Here is a 22,276-nt window from a genome sequence, read left to right as displayed (position 1 = left end):
TATTCCTGACAATGTACATCGCTGAGCCAATAACTATCTCCTTTCCCCAAAGTGCTGTCTTTGAGGCTTCCCAGCTTCTGCCTGGCTCTAACTGACCAGCACCACATTATTCCCTGCTCTGCAGAACAGTCTCCAGGAGGCCCGACCCCTTGCAGCTTTCATTCGGGGCCCTTGCTCCTCCCCCATCACGGTTCCGGGACACCCTTTGCCCTTCCCAACAGCAAGGGGCCCACAGTATAAGCAGCTTCCTTACACTTGAAGTGGTAAGAATCAGCACCGCCTAAACATAAATAGGAAGGTTGCCTCACGCCCTCCATCAGTGCACTTTTTTTTTTAATTTTATTATGTTATGTTAGTCACCATACATTACATCATTAGGTTTTGATGTAGTGATCCACGATCCATTGTGCACTTTTGATTCCTACAAAGGACTAGACGGTCCCTTCTGCCCAGACACTAATCTAGTTCCGGTTCTAGCTGCCTGGCCTGCTGCCCAGCCCCTCCCCTCACCCCACCCCCACCTCCACCCCAGCACAGCCACCGCGCAATGAAGCAGAACCACAGCCCTCTGCTGCTCTCTGCTGGGGCCTTGCTGTCACAACCCTGGGGTTCTGCAACAGGAACCAGGGGCTCGTCTCCCCAAATGTTTCAGATTTCTCCTTTGGACCAGTCACTGGAACACAGATACCAATATTTTAACCCACCAATCGCTAGTCAGATGCTCAATTATAAAAACTAAGAATAAATAAAGAGGTGGAGGGGATTTAAAACGCTCACCTCAAGGGCCACAGTGAAGATTAAAATGCGTACTTGTTCATTCATTCATGAGTCAAACGTTTATTACACGCCAACTATTTGCTAGACACCGTGTAGACACTAAGGATACTAAGAGGAATAAAAAAGAAACATCCCATAAAGGAAATAAATAAGATGCTGGGGGGGAATATAACAAGGGGAAGCTACTTGGATGAGGAAGAAGCAACACACCAAGAACAGGATGGGGGGGGGGGAGGCGCTGAGTCTCCCCAGCAGCGAGGCAAGAAGACCACTGTGAGGCCCAGAGAAGGTGCCTGAGGTTGGGAGTAGCTAGAGCTGCAGTGGGGGTAGTAGACACTGGCCAGAGCGGGCAGAGCCTCGCAGAGGGTGGGAAGAAGTCTGGGCATGATTGTCAGTGCAGTGGAAGCCATCAAAGATTTGGGAAGTGGGGTTCTGAGTCCTCCCACTCCTCCAGCCATACCCCTCGCAGCTCTACAGTCTCTCGCTGACTCCCTCTCCTCTACCCATCTCTAAATGTTGCTGTTCCTCAAGGCTCTGTCCTAACTCTCCTCCTTCCACTCTCTCTTCTCCCTCCATCACCTCACCCACTCCCACAATTCAAAACAGCATTCATATGTGGGGTGGTAGCTCCACCTGGACCTCTCCTTCTGGCTCCAGATCCACATATCAAACAGCCTACTTGCTGTCCGCTTTGGATTCCTCAGACGTCTCAAACGGAACATCTCAGCCCCGCACTCTTGCTATCACCGCAGCCCATTCACCTTCCTTCCCAAACCCATCTCTCCTCTAAATCTTCCCCATCTCAGCAAATGGCACCACTTGCGGTGACTCCAAAGAAATTTAAAGGATCCGATCTAGCTGCCTGGCCTGCTCGTCAGCCCCTCCCCTCACCAGCCCCACACCTCCCGCGAAGCAGAACCACAGCCCTCTGCTGCCCTCTGCTGGGGCCTTGCTGTCACAGCCTGGGAGTTCAGCAGCGGGGACCAGGGCTCTCTTTCTTCCCCAACTTTTTCAGAGCTCCCCTTTGGTCCAGAAAGGTGCAAAATGAAAAGAAGGCCCCCGGGAATCAGCTATGATTCCTTCCTGTGACTTACCTTATACCCAAGCTACCAACAAATTTGTTGATTCTACTTTCAGAATGTGTCTCGGAGTTGCACATTTGTCCCAGCTGCACTGCCCCTCTGTGGCCTACCACCATCCCTGGTCCAGATCACTGCAAGGACCCCCTAACTGACCTCCTCCCTACAGCTTTTGTTCTCCTCCCACCCAGCTCCACCTAAGAGCCAGAGTGATGATGTTAGGCTCTGGGAAATGGGAGCATGGCATCTCCCTACTCCAAATCCGTTCTCATCGTCCCTTTGTACTCAGGACAAAACCAAGCTTTCCTAACAAAATCTGGCCTATCTTTCCAACCCCATCTCACCTCTTTCTGTCCTGTGTTTACTGTGCTCACCACACTGGTCTTTTTTTAGTGCCTTCAAACACACCAGGCTGTTTTCTGCCTGCCAACAGTTGGATACGTAGCTTCCTTTACCTGGACTGCTCCTGCCTCCACCTCCATGAAGCTGATCACTTCTCATTCTTCAAATGTCAGCTCTTAGCAAGGTCCTCTCTGTCCACCTTGTCCAAAGCATGTCCACTTCTAGGGCTCTCCGATACCAAAACATATTTTCAAACTTCAATCAATAAAGAAGTTGGATATAAGAGAAGAAATTAATGGAACCAAAGAAAAATCAAAAATAGACTGTAATGCACAAGGGAATTTAGTATGCTATAAAGGTGTTGAGGTGAGATTTCAAATCACTGGGGAAAAGAGAGACGAGTAAATAAATGGTGACCTTGTAATAGTCAATATCTACTGGGGTAAGAGCAAAGCCAGGGCCCTGTCACACTCCTTATGCCCAAGTCGATTTCAGATAGATCAAATATTTAATGAAAAAATAAATCATAAAATATCTAAAAATGTGGATTAATTTAGCACTAATCTAAGAAAGAGGCTTTTCTGAGAAGGCTTTAAGTCCAAAAGCTATAAAGGGAAAAGTTGATAAATTCATCTAAGTAACAATGTAACTCTGATATAGAAAAAGAAAGGAAAAAAAAAAAAAACACCTAAAACTTAAATCAAAAGACTAAGTTCCAAAACAGGGAAAATATATTTAAAACAGATTTCTCAAAGAGCTCTTTTCCTTAAGTAGAATTGATACAAATGAATATTCAAGAAAAGAAGAGCTCAATAGAAAATTGTGCGAGGGATAGAAATAGTTAATAGAAAAACAAATTCAAAAGATGATAAACATAAGGTAAGATGCACTACTTCGTGTATAATTTTCTAAACGCAAATCAAAATAGTAAGAAAACATTTTTTTCTTTACTCGAGAGACTGGTACAAGGCTTCTCTGATGCTGGCAGGACTGTGAGGGGAATGAATCCTCTTGCCCACTTGTGATGGGAGAGACCACAAACCAGTGCCTTACTGCAGGTTAATGTGATAAATTCCAAAGTTTTGAAGGCACATATCCTTTCGCATAGCAAAGAATTTACATATGGTTACACGTGCAAAAATGCAGCCATATATATGTACAAGAATCTTCTTGGCAGAATTTTTATAAAATAACACCCAAAGTGTCTATTAAAAGTAAGTAAATTATATGTCCTCCACATGACACAATACTGTGCAGTGATTAAAGAGAATAAAGGAGACCTGGATGTGCTGATGGGGGAAGAGTTTTAAGACATATTAAGAGAAAAAAAGCATAGTCTTGAGGAAAATGATCCCTCTTGTATAAATGATAACATTGATGTGTATGTGAGTAAATGCATTTTTTTTTTTCTGGAAGGAACCACAGGAAACTATGCTTTTTACCTTTGGGGAGAGAAAATGGGATATGAAGGGAAGGAGTGAGATTCTCCCTTCTCATTTTGTATCTTTCTGGAGTAAAGTGGAAGATCTTGAAACTTTTTACTTGGATTTACATATCAACAGTTTTTTAAAATTTGGCACTAAATCATTCATTATCATGTTATGACTTCTCAGCTCTGGATGCACGTTTCAAAATACGCTCTGTGCGAAACATAAAGGTATGCATTTCTCCTTTAAACAGAGTAAGATGTGAACTTTCTCAGTCGAAGGCACTGGAAGGACATTGCTTGCTGGAGGAAGAGGCTTTCCTGCTGTTTTCTGGGGCAGATGTGCGCATATGAGGATGCGTGCTGAAGCCTACTCCAGCTGTGGGCCCAGAGCACCATCCCTCCGTAACCCTGCAGTCTCAGCCCACTGATAACCTTTCCACAGCCTCTCCACAAGCACTAAGCCCCATGCACTCCACATGTTCTAAAGGCCTCCTGCCCACTCCTGGGCCCCAGACCACCCAGACCACCCAGACCACCAGGTACTGATGGCCTACATCCCCTCCTGCCATCTAGAAGGTGGCCTACTGCTCGTTCAGTGACTCCAGACTAGCCCCAGCCTGGCCAAACCAGCCAACTTCTCTACTATCAGATGTCTCAACCACACTGCTATGGACTGAATTGTGTCCCCCAAAATTCATATATTAAACCCTAACCTCCCACAGAATAATATTTGGAGATGGTGCATTTGGGAGATGATTACATTTAGAAGAGGTCTTGAGGGTGGGGCTGTCATGATGGGATTAGCGCCTTATAAGAAGAAACTCCAGAGAACACTGTCTCTGTCTCTCCCTCCCCTCCCCCCCTCGCCCCTCTCTTTGCTCACTGTGAGGAGGCAGCCAAAACCCAGCAGGCTGAAAACCAGGAAGAAAGCCCTCACTAGAGAACCTAATCAACTGGCACTTCGATCTTGGACTTTCAGCCTCCAGAACTGTGAGAAATAAATGCCTATCGTTTAAGCCACCAAGTCAATGGTATTTTGCTATGGCAGCTTGAGCTAACGCCATACCTTCCCTAATGAAACCTGAATCCCTTCCAAGTTTGTCCTTTGGGTACACTCCCTCAGCTCTGGGGTCCCAGATAGTGTCCTTACACCCTGTAGTTACTCTTTTATCACAGTTAATAATTCTTGGTACTAAACTGCCCCCATTTTACCTGCTGTGTGGTTTCTGTCTCCTGGTTGGACTTAAACTGCTTCAGCAATATTTTTTGTCTTAATACCTTTCTTTCTTTCATAGCACATATTCTAATTTGCAATTATTTTATTTCTTTTATTTATTTACTTATTGCTTATGTCTCCTGATAAACTACACTCCATGATGACAAGGACCCTGTCTCTCTTCCATATCTCTTCACTCTGTGCATAGTGGGTGCTCAGTAAAGCCCTGTTGACTGAGTGGAAAGCAGGAAACTGTAGTGATTAAGAGTTTGGATTCTAGAGCCATGCTCTGTAGGTTAAAATCCTGACTCAGTCTCTTGATAACTGTGTGGCCTTGGCCAGGGTACTTGCCCGTGCCTCAGTTTCCCCAACTATAAAATGGGGTAATAATCATACCTACCTCAGAGGATTTTTGTGAGGATTTAATTAGTTCATACACATGATGCTCTTGGGAGAGTTCCTGACACACCGTAAATGCTATGTAAACAATGTTATGTGGAGAAAAAAAAAAATGTTATATGGAGAAAGGTCGGGGGAATGAAGACAGTTTCAGGACTGTTGGAAAGACCATCGTCTTCAAATATCTGAAGGACTGTCATGGACAAGACCCTGTTAGACAAAACTGCAACAGAAGTGGAAACTATAGGAAAGAAGGTTGGGCTCGTTATAATGCATTTGAAATGGTTTGAGCCATCCCAGAGAGACCCATTATTCCCAAGCAGCCCTGCACTGTCTGCATTTTAAAACTGAAAGTCCCACCGTGGATCTCAGGCAAACTAGCTGTCCCCCAGTGAGGCCTCCTTCCTGAAGTAGCCAGTGCCTCTCTGTGACGGGTTTGAGCAGAAGCCAAAGAACCGTGGTTCCGGGATGCTAGAGAAATTATTCCTGCATGAAGAAGGAGCTGGAGCTAGAACTTTAATCCAGATGAAAAAGCAGACTTTAGCAGAAGTACCATGCACCTGGAGACCGAAAGCCCAGGTTCAAACTCTGGCTCTGCCACTTACTAGCTGTGTGATCTTGGATTACTTAATTAATGTTCTGAGCCTCAGCTCCTTGCTCTGTAAAATAGGGACCCTCATTCCCAGCTTGTGAGGCTGCTGTCTGGTCATACAGAATGGATGCAAAGTGACTTGCACAGGGCCTGGCAGAGTGTAAGTATTCAAGAAAGTAAAACTTTTCTTGTGGAGTTCCGACTCTAGGCCTCTCTAATCCCAGGCTCCCTAAACAGTGGTTCTCAAAGCGTGGTCGCTGGACCAAGGGCATCAGCACCACCTAAGAACTCATTAGAAACGCAAATTCCCCAACCCAACATAACACCTACTGAATCAGAAACTGGGGTGGGGCCCAGAAATCTGAGTTTCAACTAGCTCTCTGGGTGATGCTTGTTACACTGAAAAGTTTAAAAAGCACTGCTCCCAAGGACAGTCCTATCTCTGAAATACAAAAATGGAAAATCTCTCCAAAACTTGAAATGCTCTCCCTTTATTCCTCTGTGAAATTAAGTTATTTTATTTTTTTAAAGTTTTTTTTTTTTTTTAATTTGACAAAGAGAGAGAGACAGCGAGAGCAGGAACACAAGCAGGGGGAGTGGGAGAGGGAGAAGCAGGCTTCCCGGCGAGCAGGGAGCCTGACGAGGGGCTCGATCCCAGAACCCTGGGATCATGACCTCAGCCGAAGGCAGACGCTTAATGACTGAGCCACCCAGGCGCCCCAGAAATTAAGTTATTTTAAAATGAAAATAGTGCTAATGTATGGGGATTAACATAACAATAAAAAAAATTTTTAAAAATGAAAATAGTGCTGAAATGTTGATCCTAATGCCTTTTTTTTTTTTTTTTTTTTTACCATTGCCTTTGTAAACAAGCCTCACAGGCAGGAATCTGACCTGCCCTTGTCTCGTCATCAGCCAAAAGAACTGATAAATTGGCTAAGGTTGGTTATACTGTGTAACCCACTACTTGACCAGTCATAAACTACACGGTCACGCTGATTTTCCACACTTATAGAGTGAGTAAGTGGGTAGGATAGTTGGGAAAGAAATTCTTAAGTTGTTACAACATACTTGTTTCCACATAAAGTCACCACAGGGTTAAGTAAAAAGAATTCTCACTGGAGTGCACATTAATTTTTCTTTGCCCCAACAAGTCCCAGAGCACAGTGATGTGTTTATAACATACATAAAGATAGACAAAGAATCAGGTAAAAGTATTTTTAAACAGTGCTAAACTCATTTTACAAAGATCTTTTAATATACAAAACCTCAGATAATTCAGTCAAAATAATCCACCTTTTCTTGAATTTGTAAGGCTTCCCGCAATTTTTAGGAATGAATGTGAAGAGCAATCTTCACTTTTCAAGGTTCTGAAAATATCTTCAAAATATTTATTTAAACACGTAAGCAGAAAGCTTTGTCTACACAAGGCAATAGCATACAAATCCCATGAGTACGTCTACTTTGGGAAGCAATATCCTCTGCTCTACTTCTTTGACTTTGACAAAGCAATTCCAAATCTATTGATGTGTTGAGCACCTCCTCACTTCCTTACACTAGGAGAAGGGAGTATTGCAGAACCATGCTGACCTTCAGGAAGGGCAAAGTCAGAGGGGAGAAAAGACTACATTCAAAAAAATGTAGTTTAAATATACTGTGATATATATACTGTTCCAAACTGAATATAGCTCCATACCAAGCTCCTTTTGGAGACAATAAGAAACACAGGAAGAACAGAGTATCTTAAAGGAAGGCTTCTGGGAGGAAATGGAACACTGACGGATATCAAGGACTTATCAAAGGTTTTTTGTTTTGTTTTTTGCTTTTTGTTTTTAGGAATTACCAAGTTTTAGTGCTGTGATGTGTTTACTTGTCACTGGCCTTTAAAGAGTATTATTCCTGCTGTTAAGATTTTGTTCACTCTCCGTTCTGCTTGAAACACTCGTCCCACATTCAGCCTATTCAAATTCCACTCATCTTTTAAGGCCACCTCAAATTCTTTCCTTCCTTCAACAAGAATCAATAATAAAATCCTTAAAACAAGAAGGGATCTTATGTTTCTTATCTTTGGCGACAACAAGAAAGGGAGGAAGAGAAGAGTTTGAGAGTCTGTGTCCTACTTGAAGTGAGAAAACCCCAAGGGATAAAGCATATGGTCACAGTTTCCAAAGTAGAGTCACATAAGCATTGACTTCTCCCATTACTCCTCATCTTACTTCCACACCAACCCTAGAAGACAGATATGACCACTCCTCGTTGCCCCACACCATTGACAGATTACTGTACCCATGTCATAGGGTTGTTCTAAAGATTAATGCGTTTTGGCATGTAGAGTGCTGACACAATAATCTTTCAATACCTTTTAGTTACTAGTATTTAATTCCCACTAGGAGAAATAAGTATCAATCAAGAAGATTACAAAATTTGCCTGGGCATCCCAGAGATACCACACACTTAGGGATATTTCCTATGCTAATTTCTTGTCTTGGGAATTCCCAGACCAACTAGGTAATGTCAGACATCAAACCTACCTGAGATACAGACCAGTGGTTGCAAATTCTCAAGGGAAACTCTCCCACCCCTCTCCTGGCCACCTCCATCACCACTACTACCGCCCTCTGCAACTTGTAAATCCAGAGGCCAGACCATCATCCGTCTTGGTAGGGTTTTTTCTTTAGTTCCACCCTACCCACTGCCCCTTTTACTGAGGGTGTAGTTTTTAAGACTTGCAGCATGGGCCCAAAGCTTCTAATTCTGTCTCTGTGTGAGCATTAAAACTCAAGTCCTTGAAGTAACGGAAAACAACATCCTTCTTGTACCCACCACTATCTGGGTAGTGTTCATATAGGGTTAAATTTCTGTTACTCAGATTATTAGATCTATTAGCTATGCATTTATAAGGATGTTTACTAGGTTATTCTTTTTGGCTTTTAATCCAGCATATCTAGGTCTTTTATAGCTGGAGGATTGTCTGGTTATTCTAATTTGCCAGAACAAGATTCCCATCATAGTTTTTCACTGACAATCAAATTAGGCCTGTTTACCTTTTCATTCTCAGTCCTTACCTAAGGGAGTGTTTTATGTAGTTTTAAACTCCTAAAAATAAGCTCATGTTTTAGAGATGAATGTTTGTTGAAAACCCAGAGGAAACTATGGCATAAATTGTAAAACAACTGCCCAGACAAATGTAATGACAAATTATAACCCTAAAATGGTTTACTATGGATCATATATCCTCATATTTCAGAAACAAGCCTTACTTTAATACTTTACAGGGAAAAGCACAATTGATTCTTTAAAAAAAAAAAAGATTTATTTATTTATTTGTCAGAGAGAAAGAGAGCAAGCACAAGCAGGGGGAGTGGCAGGCAGAGGGAGAAACAGGCTCCCCAATGAGCAAGGAGCCCGATGTGGGACTCGATCCCAGGACCCTGGGATCATGACCTGAGCCAAAGGCAGATGCCCCATTTTTTTAAATATTTTTTAAAAGATTTTATTTATTTATTTGTCAGAGAGAGAGAGGGAAAAGCACAATTTAAAATTTCACCTGCAAAGACTTATTGTATTGATCAGCTCTGCTAAGGGCTGAATTCTGTCTTCCCAGAATTCATATGCTGTACTTATAACCTCAACTATCTCAGAATATGACCATATTTGGAGACAGGATCTTAAAAGAGATAATTGAGTTAAAATGAGGTCATTAGGGTGGGTCCTAATCCAATATGACTGGTATCCTTATAAGAAGAAGAAATTAGGACACAGACACACACAGAGGGAAGACATGGGGAAAAGAGGGCCACATACAAGCCAAGGAAAGAGGCCTGAGAAGAAACCAACTCTGCCACCACCTTGATCTTGGACTTCCAGCCTCCAGAATTGTAGGAAAATAAATTCCTGTTGTTTGAGTCACACAGTTGATGGTACTTTGCTATGGCAGCCCTAGCGAATTAATACAGCTGCCTATTCTTTCTCACTAATGTAGACAAACTACTTGAAACACTTCCCTTTGTGTTCTGCTATTTAAAAGATATCTAGGGGTGCCTGGGTGGCTCAGTCATTGGGCATCTGCCTTTGGCTCAGGTCATGATCCCAGGGTCCTGGGATCGAGCCCCGCATCAGGCTCCCTTCTCCCTCCCTTCTCCGTAGGAAGCCTGCTTCTCCTCTCCCACTCCCCCTGCTTGTGTTCCCTCTCTCACTGTGCCTCTCTCTGTCAAATAAATAAATAAAATCTTAAATAAATAAAAATAAATAAATAAAAGGTATCTAATTTAAGGTCTCAAACGTTCTTTGTTAAGATAAAATAGTCTTTACTCCTTTTTAATAATTAGCATATTGTATCAACATATAAAATAGTTCACTTTTTGGGGGTGCCTGGGTGGCTCAGTTGGTTGAGCGTCAGACTCGGTTTTGGCTCAGGTCATGATCTCAGGGTCGTGAGATCTTTCTGGGGTTCCATGCTCAGTGGGGAGTCTGCTTCCCTTCTCCCTCTCTTCTGCCCCTCCTCCTGCTCATGCACTCTATCTCTCTCTCAAATAAATAAATCTTTAAAAAAAATAGCTTCCTCTTTGGATTGCCTAAACATATGTATTTACCAACACTATAACCAACCACAATATCAATAACAGAAAACTAAAGAATCTTAGCTGTCTTTTGTATGTACTCAAAAAAGCCCACACTGACCAAATACACTAATTGCTTTACCTGGATCTGGTGCACTCAAGCCCAATGTGGAGAATGGCATTTTGTGAACGGACATTGCACAATCACGTCAGCTGAAATAAAATCTTTGTACTCATTCAAAAACTGGATGTTATAGCTTAAAAATGCCTAATTTCATCCAGATCTGCTACAGTTGGGGAAATACAAAAAGCCGCCTATAGGTAACAGAGCTGAGTTGCAGTTTCCGTCCTGACTGTTGTCAGGTGGTTTTTCTCTGTCCAATCCTCTGATTCTTTGCAGACCCTCTTCCCCTGCCTGCCCGCTATATGCTAGAATACCTCAGAGCTTGGTCCGGGGCCTTGTCCTGTCACTCTACATACTCTCTCTAGATTATCTCATACAATTCCATAGTTTTAAATTTCATTTATAAGTCAGCAGCTCTCAGATTTATTTCTCGGCTCAGAAACTGTCTTTTGACCTCCAGATCTGTATATCCAACTGCCTGAGATCTGTCTCAGACATATCTCTGATACTCAACTTGTGATCTAGCCTTGCCCTAATTTACTCCTCTATAATCATTCCTGTCTTGGAAAATGACACTTCATTCACCCAGTAATTCATGGCCGAACTCTGGAAGCCCTTCCTGACACCACTTTTTCAATGACCCATATATCCAATGCATTATCAAGACCTAGTGATTAAGATTTATTTATTGCTTGATTGATTGTAGTGGAGGTGGAGAGAAATGGAGATACAGTATATATCTCTCTCCACCTCCACTACCTTAAAGCTATTCCTAGATATTTATCATGTGTCACCTGGACAGTCACCAGGACTAGTTTCCCAAGTGGCCTGCCCACATCCTCTCAAATACTCTCTAATCCAGTCTCTACAATGTAGCCAGAACAATCTTTTAAAACCACAGAACCAATTCTCTCTCTCTTTCACACACACATACTGATTGAAACATATAAACATCATTTCAAACTTTTCAGTTACACTGCACCTAAAATAAAATCCAAATTCCTTAACATATCCTATGTTAAAAGAAGTCTTAGAGACAAAAGCATTTAGAAAAAAAGTTTTCATAGAAAAACACTTGCAAAAGTTTACAAGTGAGTTCAACTTTAGAAGGACTGGTTCAGAAAACACACACACCCCAAGGTTATATGGTTCATGATGGAAAAAATAACTTTCTCACATGATTGCCATACTCCCCCAAATTATTGCGTATCACCAGACTTATAAAAGACAAAAGTCGGCATTATAAAAGCCAGTGATTAAATTGTTTTTGTTAAGGAATCAGAAACATGTGAGAAAGGCTAAAAGTTTCATTCATTTTGGAAACTATGGATAGTATGACACCGTTCTTTTTTGGCTTATCTCGGAGCACAAAGTGTTTTGTTTTTCCTAACTGTGGTATGTGACATTTATACTTATTCATATTGGAAGCAGGACAAGGTGCCGATTTTGCTTTACAAAGATAAATCTGGGCATGATCTGGCTCCTTCTCATGTCTTCATCCTCAACTTATGCTACTCTCCCCCTCATTTCTATGTTCCAGCCACGTGGCCTTCTTTCAGGTTCACAAGCTCTTCCCTAGCACAGTATTCACTCTCTCTGGTACACACTCCCCTATAACCTTTACCCAGCCAAATTTTACTCATCATCCCAGTTGCAACTTAAATGTCACTTCCTCCAAATCCCAATCTAAATCAACACTCCTATTATTCAATCAGTCATAGTGTCTGTATTGTAAGTTAGGATGCCTTTGGTTGTCAGTAACTCAAAAACTAATTCAAATGTATTGCTAGTGTCTTTGAGGCCAGGGAGGTTTGAGCATAGAGAAGAACACTCACCACTATGTATACTTTTGTTTAAAGCTCACTATATAAACCTTAATATGTAGTAAACAGTATTTCCTGGAAATACTTTGCTGTGCTGTCCAAAACAGTATCCACTAACCACACATGGCTATTGACACTTGAAATACAACTAATGCAAGTGAGGAATTAAATTTTTAATTTTATTTTTAATTAAAATTTAAAGCTGATAATTTCTTCAGTGACTGGAAATTTTTAAGTGCATTTGGAAAAACTCAAGTATGTGAATCTATCTTTTCAACTGTAAATTTTATGAAATCTAATACAGTTCCAGTATTTCCAATTGATATTAAGCCATTAAGAATAAAGTATAGGGCACCTGAGTGGCTCAGTCGTTGAGCGTCTGCCTTTGGCTCAGGTCATGATCCCAGGGTCCTGGGATCGAGTCCCACATCAGGCTCCCTGCTCAGCGGGAAGCCTGCTTCTCCCTCTCCCACTCCCCCTGCTTGTGTTCCTGCTCTCACTTTCCCTGTCTCTGTCAAACAAATAAATAAAATCTTAAAAAAAAAAAAAAAAGAATAAAGTATATAGATGGAACTAGAGGGTATTATGCTAAGCTTTCTCAATCAGGGAAAGAAATTATCATATGATCTCACTGATACGTTGAATTTAAGAAACAAAACAGAGGAGCATAAGGGAAGAGAGGAAAAAATAAAACAAGATGAAACCAGAGAGGGAGACAAACCATAAGAGACTCTTAATCATAGGAAACAAACTGAGGGTTGCTGGAGGGGAGGGGGGTGGAGGGATGGGGTAACTGGGTGATGGACATTAAGGAGGGCATGTGATGTAATGAGCACTGGGTATTATATAAGACTGATAAATCACTGACCTCTACCTCTGAAAACAATAATACATTTTATGTTAATTGAATTTAAATTTAAAAAATAAAATTAAAAAAAGAATAAAGTATATAAGTGTAAAGTACATACTGGATTTCCAAGACTTGTATGAAAAAATATAAAGTATCTGTTTTTATATTGATTACAGGTTGAAATTATATTTTGGATATATTGGGTTAAATAAAATATATTAGTAAAACTAATTTCATCTATTTTTGCTTTTTTTATGTGGCTAATAGAAAACTTTAAATTACCTAGCTTATTTTAAATTACATGGCTAATTGCAGGGTTAACATTATGTTGGACAGCACAGCTCCGAATAGTTACTCAACTAATCAAAAGCATAAATTTAACAAAGTTTCCACGTAAAGGCTTACAAAGTGTCCAGTTAAAGTTTTTGAGGGAGTTGGGAGGAAATACAAACATCAAATTGGTATTTTTAAAAGATAAATGTGTAAAATGCTGAAGCTGGATGGGAATTTAGGGCGAGTGACTGGAGTGTTGGGTAAAATGGGAGGCTACTGCAGTAAGCCAGGCAGAAAAGAATATTGGTTTGGGCTAGAATGGAGGTGGTGAGATGAAGAGAAGATACATCTGAGAGACACTTAGGAGGTAAAACTGACAACGTTTAAAAATTTATTTAATCAGATTATCTGACTGAATCAAAACACTGATTACAGTTTAATCATGTTTTACAATGAAAACAGTAATTAAAATGTATTTAATCAAATTATATAATTTAATCAAAACACTGATTACAGGTTTAATCAAATTCTTCAACAATTTTATTGAAATCACAAATCTAGCAGATTCTCATATCCTTCTAAGAACCGAAAACACACACACACACACACACCGAAAACACACACACACACACACACACCAAGCACTATAGCAAGGTTACAAATACAGCAGATTCTCATATCCTTCTAAGAACCGAAAATACACACACACACACAATTCATTGTAACCTTATATTTAAACTGATCACAAAGGTAGCACAGGTATGACTTGCACCTCACATCTGCTAAACGAAGAGCCCTTGTTTGGGCTGAGGAATAAATGATTGAATTATTCACGGCAACCTTGTGCAGAAAAGATGCGCCAAGTCCGGGGCGCGGAGGCGGAGTCCGGCTCGGACACTACTGCCAGAATTGGCCGGAGGTCCCACGTCAGTCAGTGGCCAGGCCCGGAACCCGCGCCTCATTCGTCGCCCCGCCCACCGCGGGGCCGCGCGGCTACGCCTTCAGCGTTTTCATTCAGGCTGCGCCAGTGCGGGCCTGATTCAGAAGCCGCAGACCCACCGAAGGGCTGACACGCTAACGAAAACCTCGACGCCGTGGTTCCACAGTCGAGGAAACGCCAGAACCACAGGCTGCGCCTGCCGTCTGACAGGCCCTCCAGCCGGGAATGCTTCCGGGTCAGGGGGCGGGGCTGCCGGAAGTGGCCGGACGCCGTCTGCTGTTCGTTGTTTAAGCGGCTGACGGGAAGGAGAAGCCCAAGCTCCGGCGGCGCCGCGGAGCGGCAGTCACGACCTGAGCCCGGGACGCCGCTAACCTCTGGACGAGCCAGAAGCCAGGAGTACCGGCTGCGGAGCGGAAGGGCGAGACGCCCGCTCGCCTTCTGATCTCATCATGTCGCGGGGCTCCATCGAGATTCCCCTCCGGGACACTGACGAGGTAAGTGTCGAGTATGGGGGAGGGTGGGGACCTTGAACTTGGATGATCCCTTCCTTTCCCCTTCTTTCGACTTCGCCTCTGAAGCGGAAGCACCTTCTCCCCCAGGAGCCCAGGTCGAAATCCCCGACCGAAGCCCCAGTCACCTCCTTCCCCAGCCCCTGCACCTTTCCAGGCTGGCACCATCACGTTCCCGCAGCCTCGGGGCCACGCCGAGGAGTTCTTGAAAGTTCCTTTCCTACCTGTTCGTATGTGACAGTACTCTGCTCTCTTCCTAATTGTCGGGCGCAGGGGTGCGAGAGTGCGGATAAATTGTAAGGCGCCTCACAGATAAAAGAGGTGGGCGCTGATGTCACGGTGGTCTCTGCTGCTCAAACTCTCTCTCCCTGAGAATACATAGGATGTCGCCCTTTATCCCTTAGAAACTCGAGTCTGTCATGGTGCAGTGTCCCCCACACACGGCTCCATCGGCGAAATAGAGACCCCGAGATACAGCCGCCACGGTGTGCTGATAGAACGAGCCCTCTCTGCCTTCCCCAGCCTCGTCGTGGGTAGCCTTGGCTTGTCTGAGTAAAGCCCTCAGCACTGATGTTGTCTATATCCAGTATAATCTCATACTCTCATTTTTGTTCGATTGAGATGTAATATTGAGATATAATTGACTCAGCATAAAATCCAGTGGTTTTCAGTAGTATTGTTGTAAAGTTGTGTAAACCATCACCACCATCTAATTCCAGAACATTTGCCTACTGTTAAATTTTGTGCCCACATTCAGGAGTGTCTGTGACAGACAAATGCTGTCTCCCTGATGAATGTACAGTGGCATTCAGGTTCACATAGCCTCTAGGATTGTGCTTCTCAGGTTGTCAGGCCTGTGGCATCAGAGTCTCTGGGGTGCTTATCTGCACTTCACCTGCATTATATGTTAGGCAGGGTTTTGTTTTGTTCTTTTTGAGTAAGCAAAGCTTTTGTAACATTTTATAGTTCTGGTGATTTGAAGACAACTAGCAGTATTGGTTTGCTACCTATTTTGACATGTGTGCCTTAAACGTGTCTTAACATATACTTGCTCAGCCCTATTGCAAGTGAACGTAAACCCTATGTATATCCATATTGATGTATATTCTGAAAAGCAGCAAAGAAGAAATGTGAATTTAAAGGAGAAATAAGAGCCAAAACTGCATTTTGTGTTTTAGGTCATTGAACTTGACTTCGATCAGTTACCGGAGGGAGATGAAGTTATCAGTATTCTGAAACAGGAACACACACAACTGCACATATGGATTGCTTTGGCGGTCAGTGTTCATGTAACAAATATTTTTTATATGTTGACTAGGAAAAATATTTGGTTTCTGTTTTCAGATATAGTAATAGCCAGCTTGGGAGCAGGGTAAGTAAATTGTACCATATGTATGGAAGTTAATTGTATTACCATTTATAGAACAAGAAGGCCAGTTTCCTAAATACTACTCCACTGGTAAATTAATATATGTTGGTAAAGGCAAAATTCATTTAAGTTAAATAATACTCTGTACTGTGTATTTGATTATTAATCACTCAGTGAAGACTGGTTTGTGCTTTGTAGATAATCTGAGAAAAAACAAGGTGCCACCATGTAAACATTGTTACTTAGCATTGTTTTCCATAACAATAAAACATTTTCCATAAAATAGTCTAGAAGGTGATTATATTCCAGGCTAACTAACAAAAGCCCTTTTGGATGAAGTTTATCTCAGGCTTGTTTTTTGTCCTGTTTGGTCCCTTCCATAACATAAGCCCTATTGGAGATTCTCAGGAGAGTCACCTCAGCCTAAAATTCTAACACCCTTCACTCTCCCCAGCACCAACTGCCTAATGTTTCCTTTTTATGAGAACATCATAATAAATTATTCTGGTAATATAATCTAGCATATACTAAAATCATTTTTTTTTAAGCAAGTGTGCCCCAGGTCACTTTTGTGTAAAGATACATAGGAGGCTCCTCCTATTATCTTGAAAGGAGAAGTCGATCTGCAGTTGGGCTTATATCCAGTGCTCAAGCCAAACTGTAAAGAATTTCTTAGATAAGGATTTACAGAGAAATACTTTTAGTGACAGTAGTGCCTTTCTGAAGTGTTAAGTTTTCCTGGTCTATGGAGAACAAGCCATTAATGTTGACACACAGTTTTTAAAGCCAGAGGGGGAATTTAGATTTACTTTAGTACAAATGCCTCCTTTAACAGCACTTACAGAAAAAATGGAGGATTGAAAGATTAGTGTGGCACCTGTGGTAAAATTGATGAAACATTGTGGGCTGTAGAGTGTTACAGAGAAAAGAGTGTAGGCTTTGGGATTAGAGAAGCCTTTGTTCAAATTCCCACTTGGCTGCTAACTAGCTGTGTGACCTTAGACAAATGATTACCTTCTGAGCCTGTTTTCTCATCTAAAATGTGGGGATGTTAGCATTCATTTTAAGGGTGATTGTACAGATTCGAAATAAGTATATAAAGTTCCTGGCATAATCTGTGGCCCACAGTAGGTGGATAAAAAATGGCAGATCTTCCTTTTAGTATTAATAAATGAAACAGATGCCCAGGGAAGTTATTTAGCAGGCCCAAAGTCATGGATAATTTTGATAGATCTAGAACCAGAACCTAAGTTTTCTGTTTAGAATTCTACATCCGCGTCATTATTGCTTTTTCTCTTGGGCTCTGATTTAGTTTGAAATCAACTATTGCTAGGTAAGTAGTAATATGGAAACATTTATGGTGATTATCACTTTTTTAGCAACTTTATTAGGCATAATTCACCTACAGTAAGCTGCACATATTTGACATATACCATTTGAGAAGTTTTAACATATTTCACACCTGTGAAATCATCACTACAATCAATATAATGAATATATCCATCACCCCCCAAACCTTCCTCCAAACTCTTCCCCACACCCCACAGTGGTCAGCCAACCCTTGATCTGCTTTTTGTTTCTAAAGAGTGCATGTTCTAGAGTTCTTACACAAATGGAATCATTACAGTATGTACTCTTTTTGGTCTGGCTTCTCTCACTCAGCATAATTATCTTGAGACTTACCCACATTGTAGCATGTATCAGTGGTTCTTTTTTCTGCTGAGCAGCAGCCATTGTACAGATATACCACAGCTTGTTTGTCCATTCACCTGTTGGTCAACAATTGAGTTGTTTCCAGTTTTTGGCTATTACAAATAGAGCTGCTATAAATGTTTATGTGCAGCTTTTTGTATGGACATACGCTTTAATAATTCTAATTTGATTCTTTATCTTTTAGCTGGAATATTACAAGCAAGGAAAAACAGAAGAGTTTGTAAAGTTGTTGGAAGCAGCACGTATAGATGGCAATTTGGACTATAGAGACCATGAAAAAGACCAGATGACTTGCTTGGATACATTAGCAGCCTATTATGTACAACAGGCTCGGAAGGAAAAGAATAAGGACAATAAGAAAGATCTTATTACACAGGCAACCCTGTTGTATACCATGGCTGATAAAATTATTATGTATGATCAGGTAAATAAGTCCGATTTCTTTGAATTTATGAAAGGGGAAAAAATACCACATGAGAGTAAACTGTGTGTGTGATAGGCAACAGATTTTTTTTTTTTCTTGGAAAGAATTTTTCTTAAAATAACATGGTTGATGATAAAAATATCAAAAGAAGAATTCCCTGTTAAAATTGGAATTTCTTTGGTTGTTGTACTGTTGAAGTAATGTGGGCAAATTTAGCATATATAAAACTTATCCATGGGGCACCTGGGTGGCTCGGTTGGTTAGGCGTGTGCCTTCAGCTTGGGTCGTGATCTCAGGGTCCTGGGATTAAGCCCCACATTGGGCTCTCTGCTTGGTGGGGAGTCCACTTCTCCCTCTCACTCTCCCTCTGTGCTTTCGCTCGCTCTCTCAAATGAATAAATAAAATCTTTAGAATAAATAAATAAATAAAACTTATCCACAGGTTGAGTCAGTAATTCCATCATCTCCAGGTGAATTTCAAGTATATTTTAAAAAATTTTTTATTTAAATTCAATTTAATTAACATGTACTGAATTATTAGTTTCAGAGGTAGAATTTAGCGTTTCATCAGTTGCATATAACACCCAATGCTCATTACTTCAAGTGCCCTACTTAATGCCCATCACCCAATTACCCCATTCCCCCCACCCACTTCCCCTCCAGCAACCCTCAGTTTATTTCCTATAATTAAGAGTCTCTATGATTTGCCTCCCTCTCTGTTTTCATCTTATTTTATTTTTCCTTTCCTTCCCCTATGTTCATCTGTTTTGTTTCTTAAGTTCCACATATGAATAAAATCATAGGGTATTTGTCTTTCTCATTTTACTTAGCATGATACACTCTAGTTCCATCATGTTGTTGCAGATGGAAAGATTTCATTCTTTTTGGTGGCTGAGTAATATTCCATTGTGTGTATATAGACATATATACATATGTGTCTATATACACACTACATCTTTATTCATTCATTTGTAGAGGAACATCTGGGTTCTTTCCATATTCTGGCTGTTGTGGAAGAATGAACTTTTCTTTTTGTCATTGTTCCTGGCACAGAAGACTTGCATTTCTGGATAATTTCTTGATTTGTAATTAAGAATTGCCCATTGGTAGTTTAAACACATTATAGTTGATAGAGGAATTGGTGTGATACTCCACCTCCTTCCTATATGGTTTTCATTTTAGTGTTACTATGTTAAATTGTGGTTGCTCCTTGGTAAAGTCAAGTCTAAGATGATATATTGCTTTTTCAGAATCATTTGTTGGGAAGAGCCTGCTTCTGTCTACTTGAAGGTGACAAAATGGATCAGGCTGATGCGCAGTTTCATTTTGTACTCAACCAATCTCCAAATAATATTCCAGCCCTTCTTGGTAAGTCATTTTTGGCAACCATCTTAGGGAACTGTATCTTTCATCATATGCCTGTAATATATTTCTTTGACTGGGCTGGACAGCAACGTAGAAGAGCTTTACTTTATAAAAATGAAACTATCTGCAATAGATCGTTGTTTCTTTTGAAGTTACAATCACAGACCTGTACCCCTGAAACAAATAATACATTATATGTTAATTAATTGAATTTAAATTTTAAAAAAGGAAAGAACTCCCTTTACCATTAAAGTCACTTCAAAATATTATATATATAATATACCAGTTAAGAATAATTTGTTATCCACTTCTAAAGAGTCAATAAGCAATGTCTATTTGGACAACTATAAGCTATTTTAATTGTTTTATACCATTTAACAGGACTGTTTTATTTATAGGCATAAATTAATATATCCTTATGGAAAACAAGTTTAAATATGAAATCATTTTCACCATTTTCAAGTATTTCTTACTCAGAGATGTGTTTGATTTAGGTGAGTTCATGTAGGATATATGAGACTTGTGTTCTTTAGTCAATGCATGTTTATTTTTAAAAATTATTATAGGTAAAGCTTGCATTTCATTCAACAAGAAGGATTACAGAGGAGCTCTTGCTTACTATAAGAAAGCATTGCGTACTAACCCAGGATGTCCAGGTAAGAGAAAAACTTTATTTGAAGTCTAAGCTCTATATGATCCAACTGTGAAAATATTGAGGATTTGGCAATTGCCTATGAAGTTAGTTGTGAAAAGATGCTATAGGGTTGTTAAAATGACAGAATTGAAATTAAAAAAAAAATACTGTGTTTGATCCAAAAGCTGAATAGCAGATCTTATTTTTTTTTAAGATTTATTTATTTTAGAGATAGAGAGAAAACATGCATGAGTGGGGGTGGGAGGCAGAGGGAGAGAATCTTTAAGCAGACACGCTGCTGAGCATGGAGCTTGATGCAGGGCTCGATCTCATGACCCATGAGATCATGACCTGAGCTGAAACCCAAGATTCAGAAGCTTAACCATCTGAGGCATCCAGGCATCCCTAGCAGATCATATTATAATCTTTTTGCTTTATACTATTTTTCTATTGAAAATCTCAGTCATTTAGGAAATCTTATTGAGAATCAACTATTTGCCAGGCATTGTTCTAGACTGAAGGAATGCAGCAGTAAACCAAAGAGACAAAAATCCCTGCCTTGGGGTGCCTGGGTGGCTCAGTGGATTGAGCGTCAGACTCTTGGTTTCGGCTTAGGTCATGATCTTGGGGTCATGGGATTGAGCCCCATGTTGGGCTCCATGCTCAGTGGGGAGTCTGATGGAGATTCTCTCCCTCTCCCTCTGTCCCTCCCCCTGCTTGCTGTCTCTCTCTGGAATGAATAAATAAATCTTAAAAAAAAAAAAAAAATCCCTGCCCTCATGGAATTCATTTTGCAGTGTGGAAGATAAAATGAGTAAAATATATACTGCATAAGATATCGGTAAAAGGAAAGTAAAGCAGAAAAAGTGTATGAGAAGAATTGGGAGATTGCTTAGAAAGGTTGACCAGGGAGCTCCTGGGTGCCTCAGTCAGTTAAGCATCCGACTGTTGATTTTGGCTTGGGTCATGATCTCAGGGTTGTGAGGTCAAGTCCTGCATTGGGCTCTGCACTGGGCATAGAACCTGCTTAAGATTCTCTCTCTCGGGGAGCCTGGGTGGCTTAGTCAGTTAAGCGTCTGACTCTTAATTTCAGCTCAGGGTCCTGACATCAAGCCCTGCATTGGGCTCTGTGCTCAGTGGGGAGCCTGCTTCTCCCTCTTCCCTCTGCCCCTCGCCCTGCTCATGCTCTGTCTCTCTCTCAAATAAATAAATAAAATCTTAAAAAAAAAAAAAGATTCTGTCCCCTTCTGCTCCTCCCCCCGCAAAAAAAAAGAAGAAAAAAGAAAGGTTGACCAGGAGAATAGTAACAATTAAATAAAGACCTTAAAATAATAGACCTGTAGATATATGGAAGAAGATTATTCCCAGAGAGAGGGAATAGGAGGTACAAAGGTCCTGAGGGAAGAGTGGGTCTAGCAAGTCTGAAGAATGGTGAGGAAGCTAGTGTATCTGGAATAGAGAGAGAAAATGAGGAGGAAAAGTAGTAAGAATTGGGTCAGAGATAGAATCAAGGACCAATCATGTAAGGCATTATAGGTTATTATAAGGACTTAGGCTTTTACTATGATAGACATAGGAAGCCATTTGAGGACTTTGGGCAAAGGAGTAAGTAATGATCTGACTTATATTTAAAAGGATCATTTGGGCTTTTGGGTTGAGACAAGTGGGGGGCAAGGATAGAAATGGGGAGACCAGGTAGAAGGCTTTTGCAGTCAATGTAGGTCAGAGATGATTGTGGCTTGCACTAGGGTGGTAATAGTAGAGGTGCAAATGATCGGAATCTATGTATATTTTGAAGGAAGAACTGACGGAGTAGATGTGATGTATGAGACAAAGGAGGAATCAAAGGTAACTCCTTG

General features: G+C 41.0%; 1 protein-coding gene across 1 annotated transcript in view; it reads left to right on the top strand.

Moving 5' to 3' along the window:
- The first annotated feature begins 14,649 nt into the window (after positions 1 to 14,649).
- CTR9 (CTR9 component of Paf1/RNA polymerase II complex) overlaps positions 14,650 to 22,276 on the top strand; it is a 29,130-nt gene continuing 21,503 nt past the window's right edge. Inside the window, exons 1-5 of the mRNA XM_036111155.2 lie at positions 14,650 to 14,897; positions 16,091 to 16,189; positions 18,179 to 18,418; positions 19,669 to 19,786; positions 20,350 to 20,439. Of these exons, the coding sequence (XP_035967048.1) occupies positions 14,853 to 14,897; positions 16,091 to 16,189; positions 18,179 to 18,418; positions 19,669 to 19,786; positions 20,350 to 20,439 (592 nt within the window). The 5' untranslated portion in view covers positions 14,650 to 14,852. The remainder of the gene's footprint in view (positions 14,898 to 16,090; positions 16,190 to 18,178; positions 18,419 to 19,668; positions 19,787 to 20,349; positions 20,440 to 22,276) is intronic.

The sequence above is a fragment of the Halichoerus grypus genome, chromosome 11 (assembly GCF_964656455.1).
Source record: "Halichoerus grypus chromosome 11, mHalGry1.hap1.1, whole genome shotgun sequence".
Classification (NCBI taxonomy): domain Eukaryota; kingdom Metazoa; phylum Chordata; class Mammalia; order Carnivora; family Phocidae; genus Halichoerus; species Halichoerus grypus.
The sequence above is the reverse complement of the archived record's forward strand: the minus strand, read 5'-3'. Positions and strand labels throughout refer to the sequence as shown.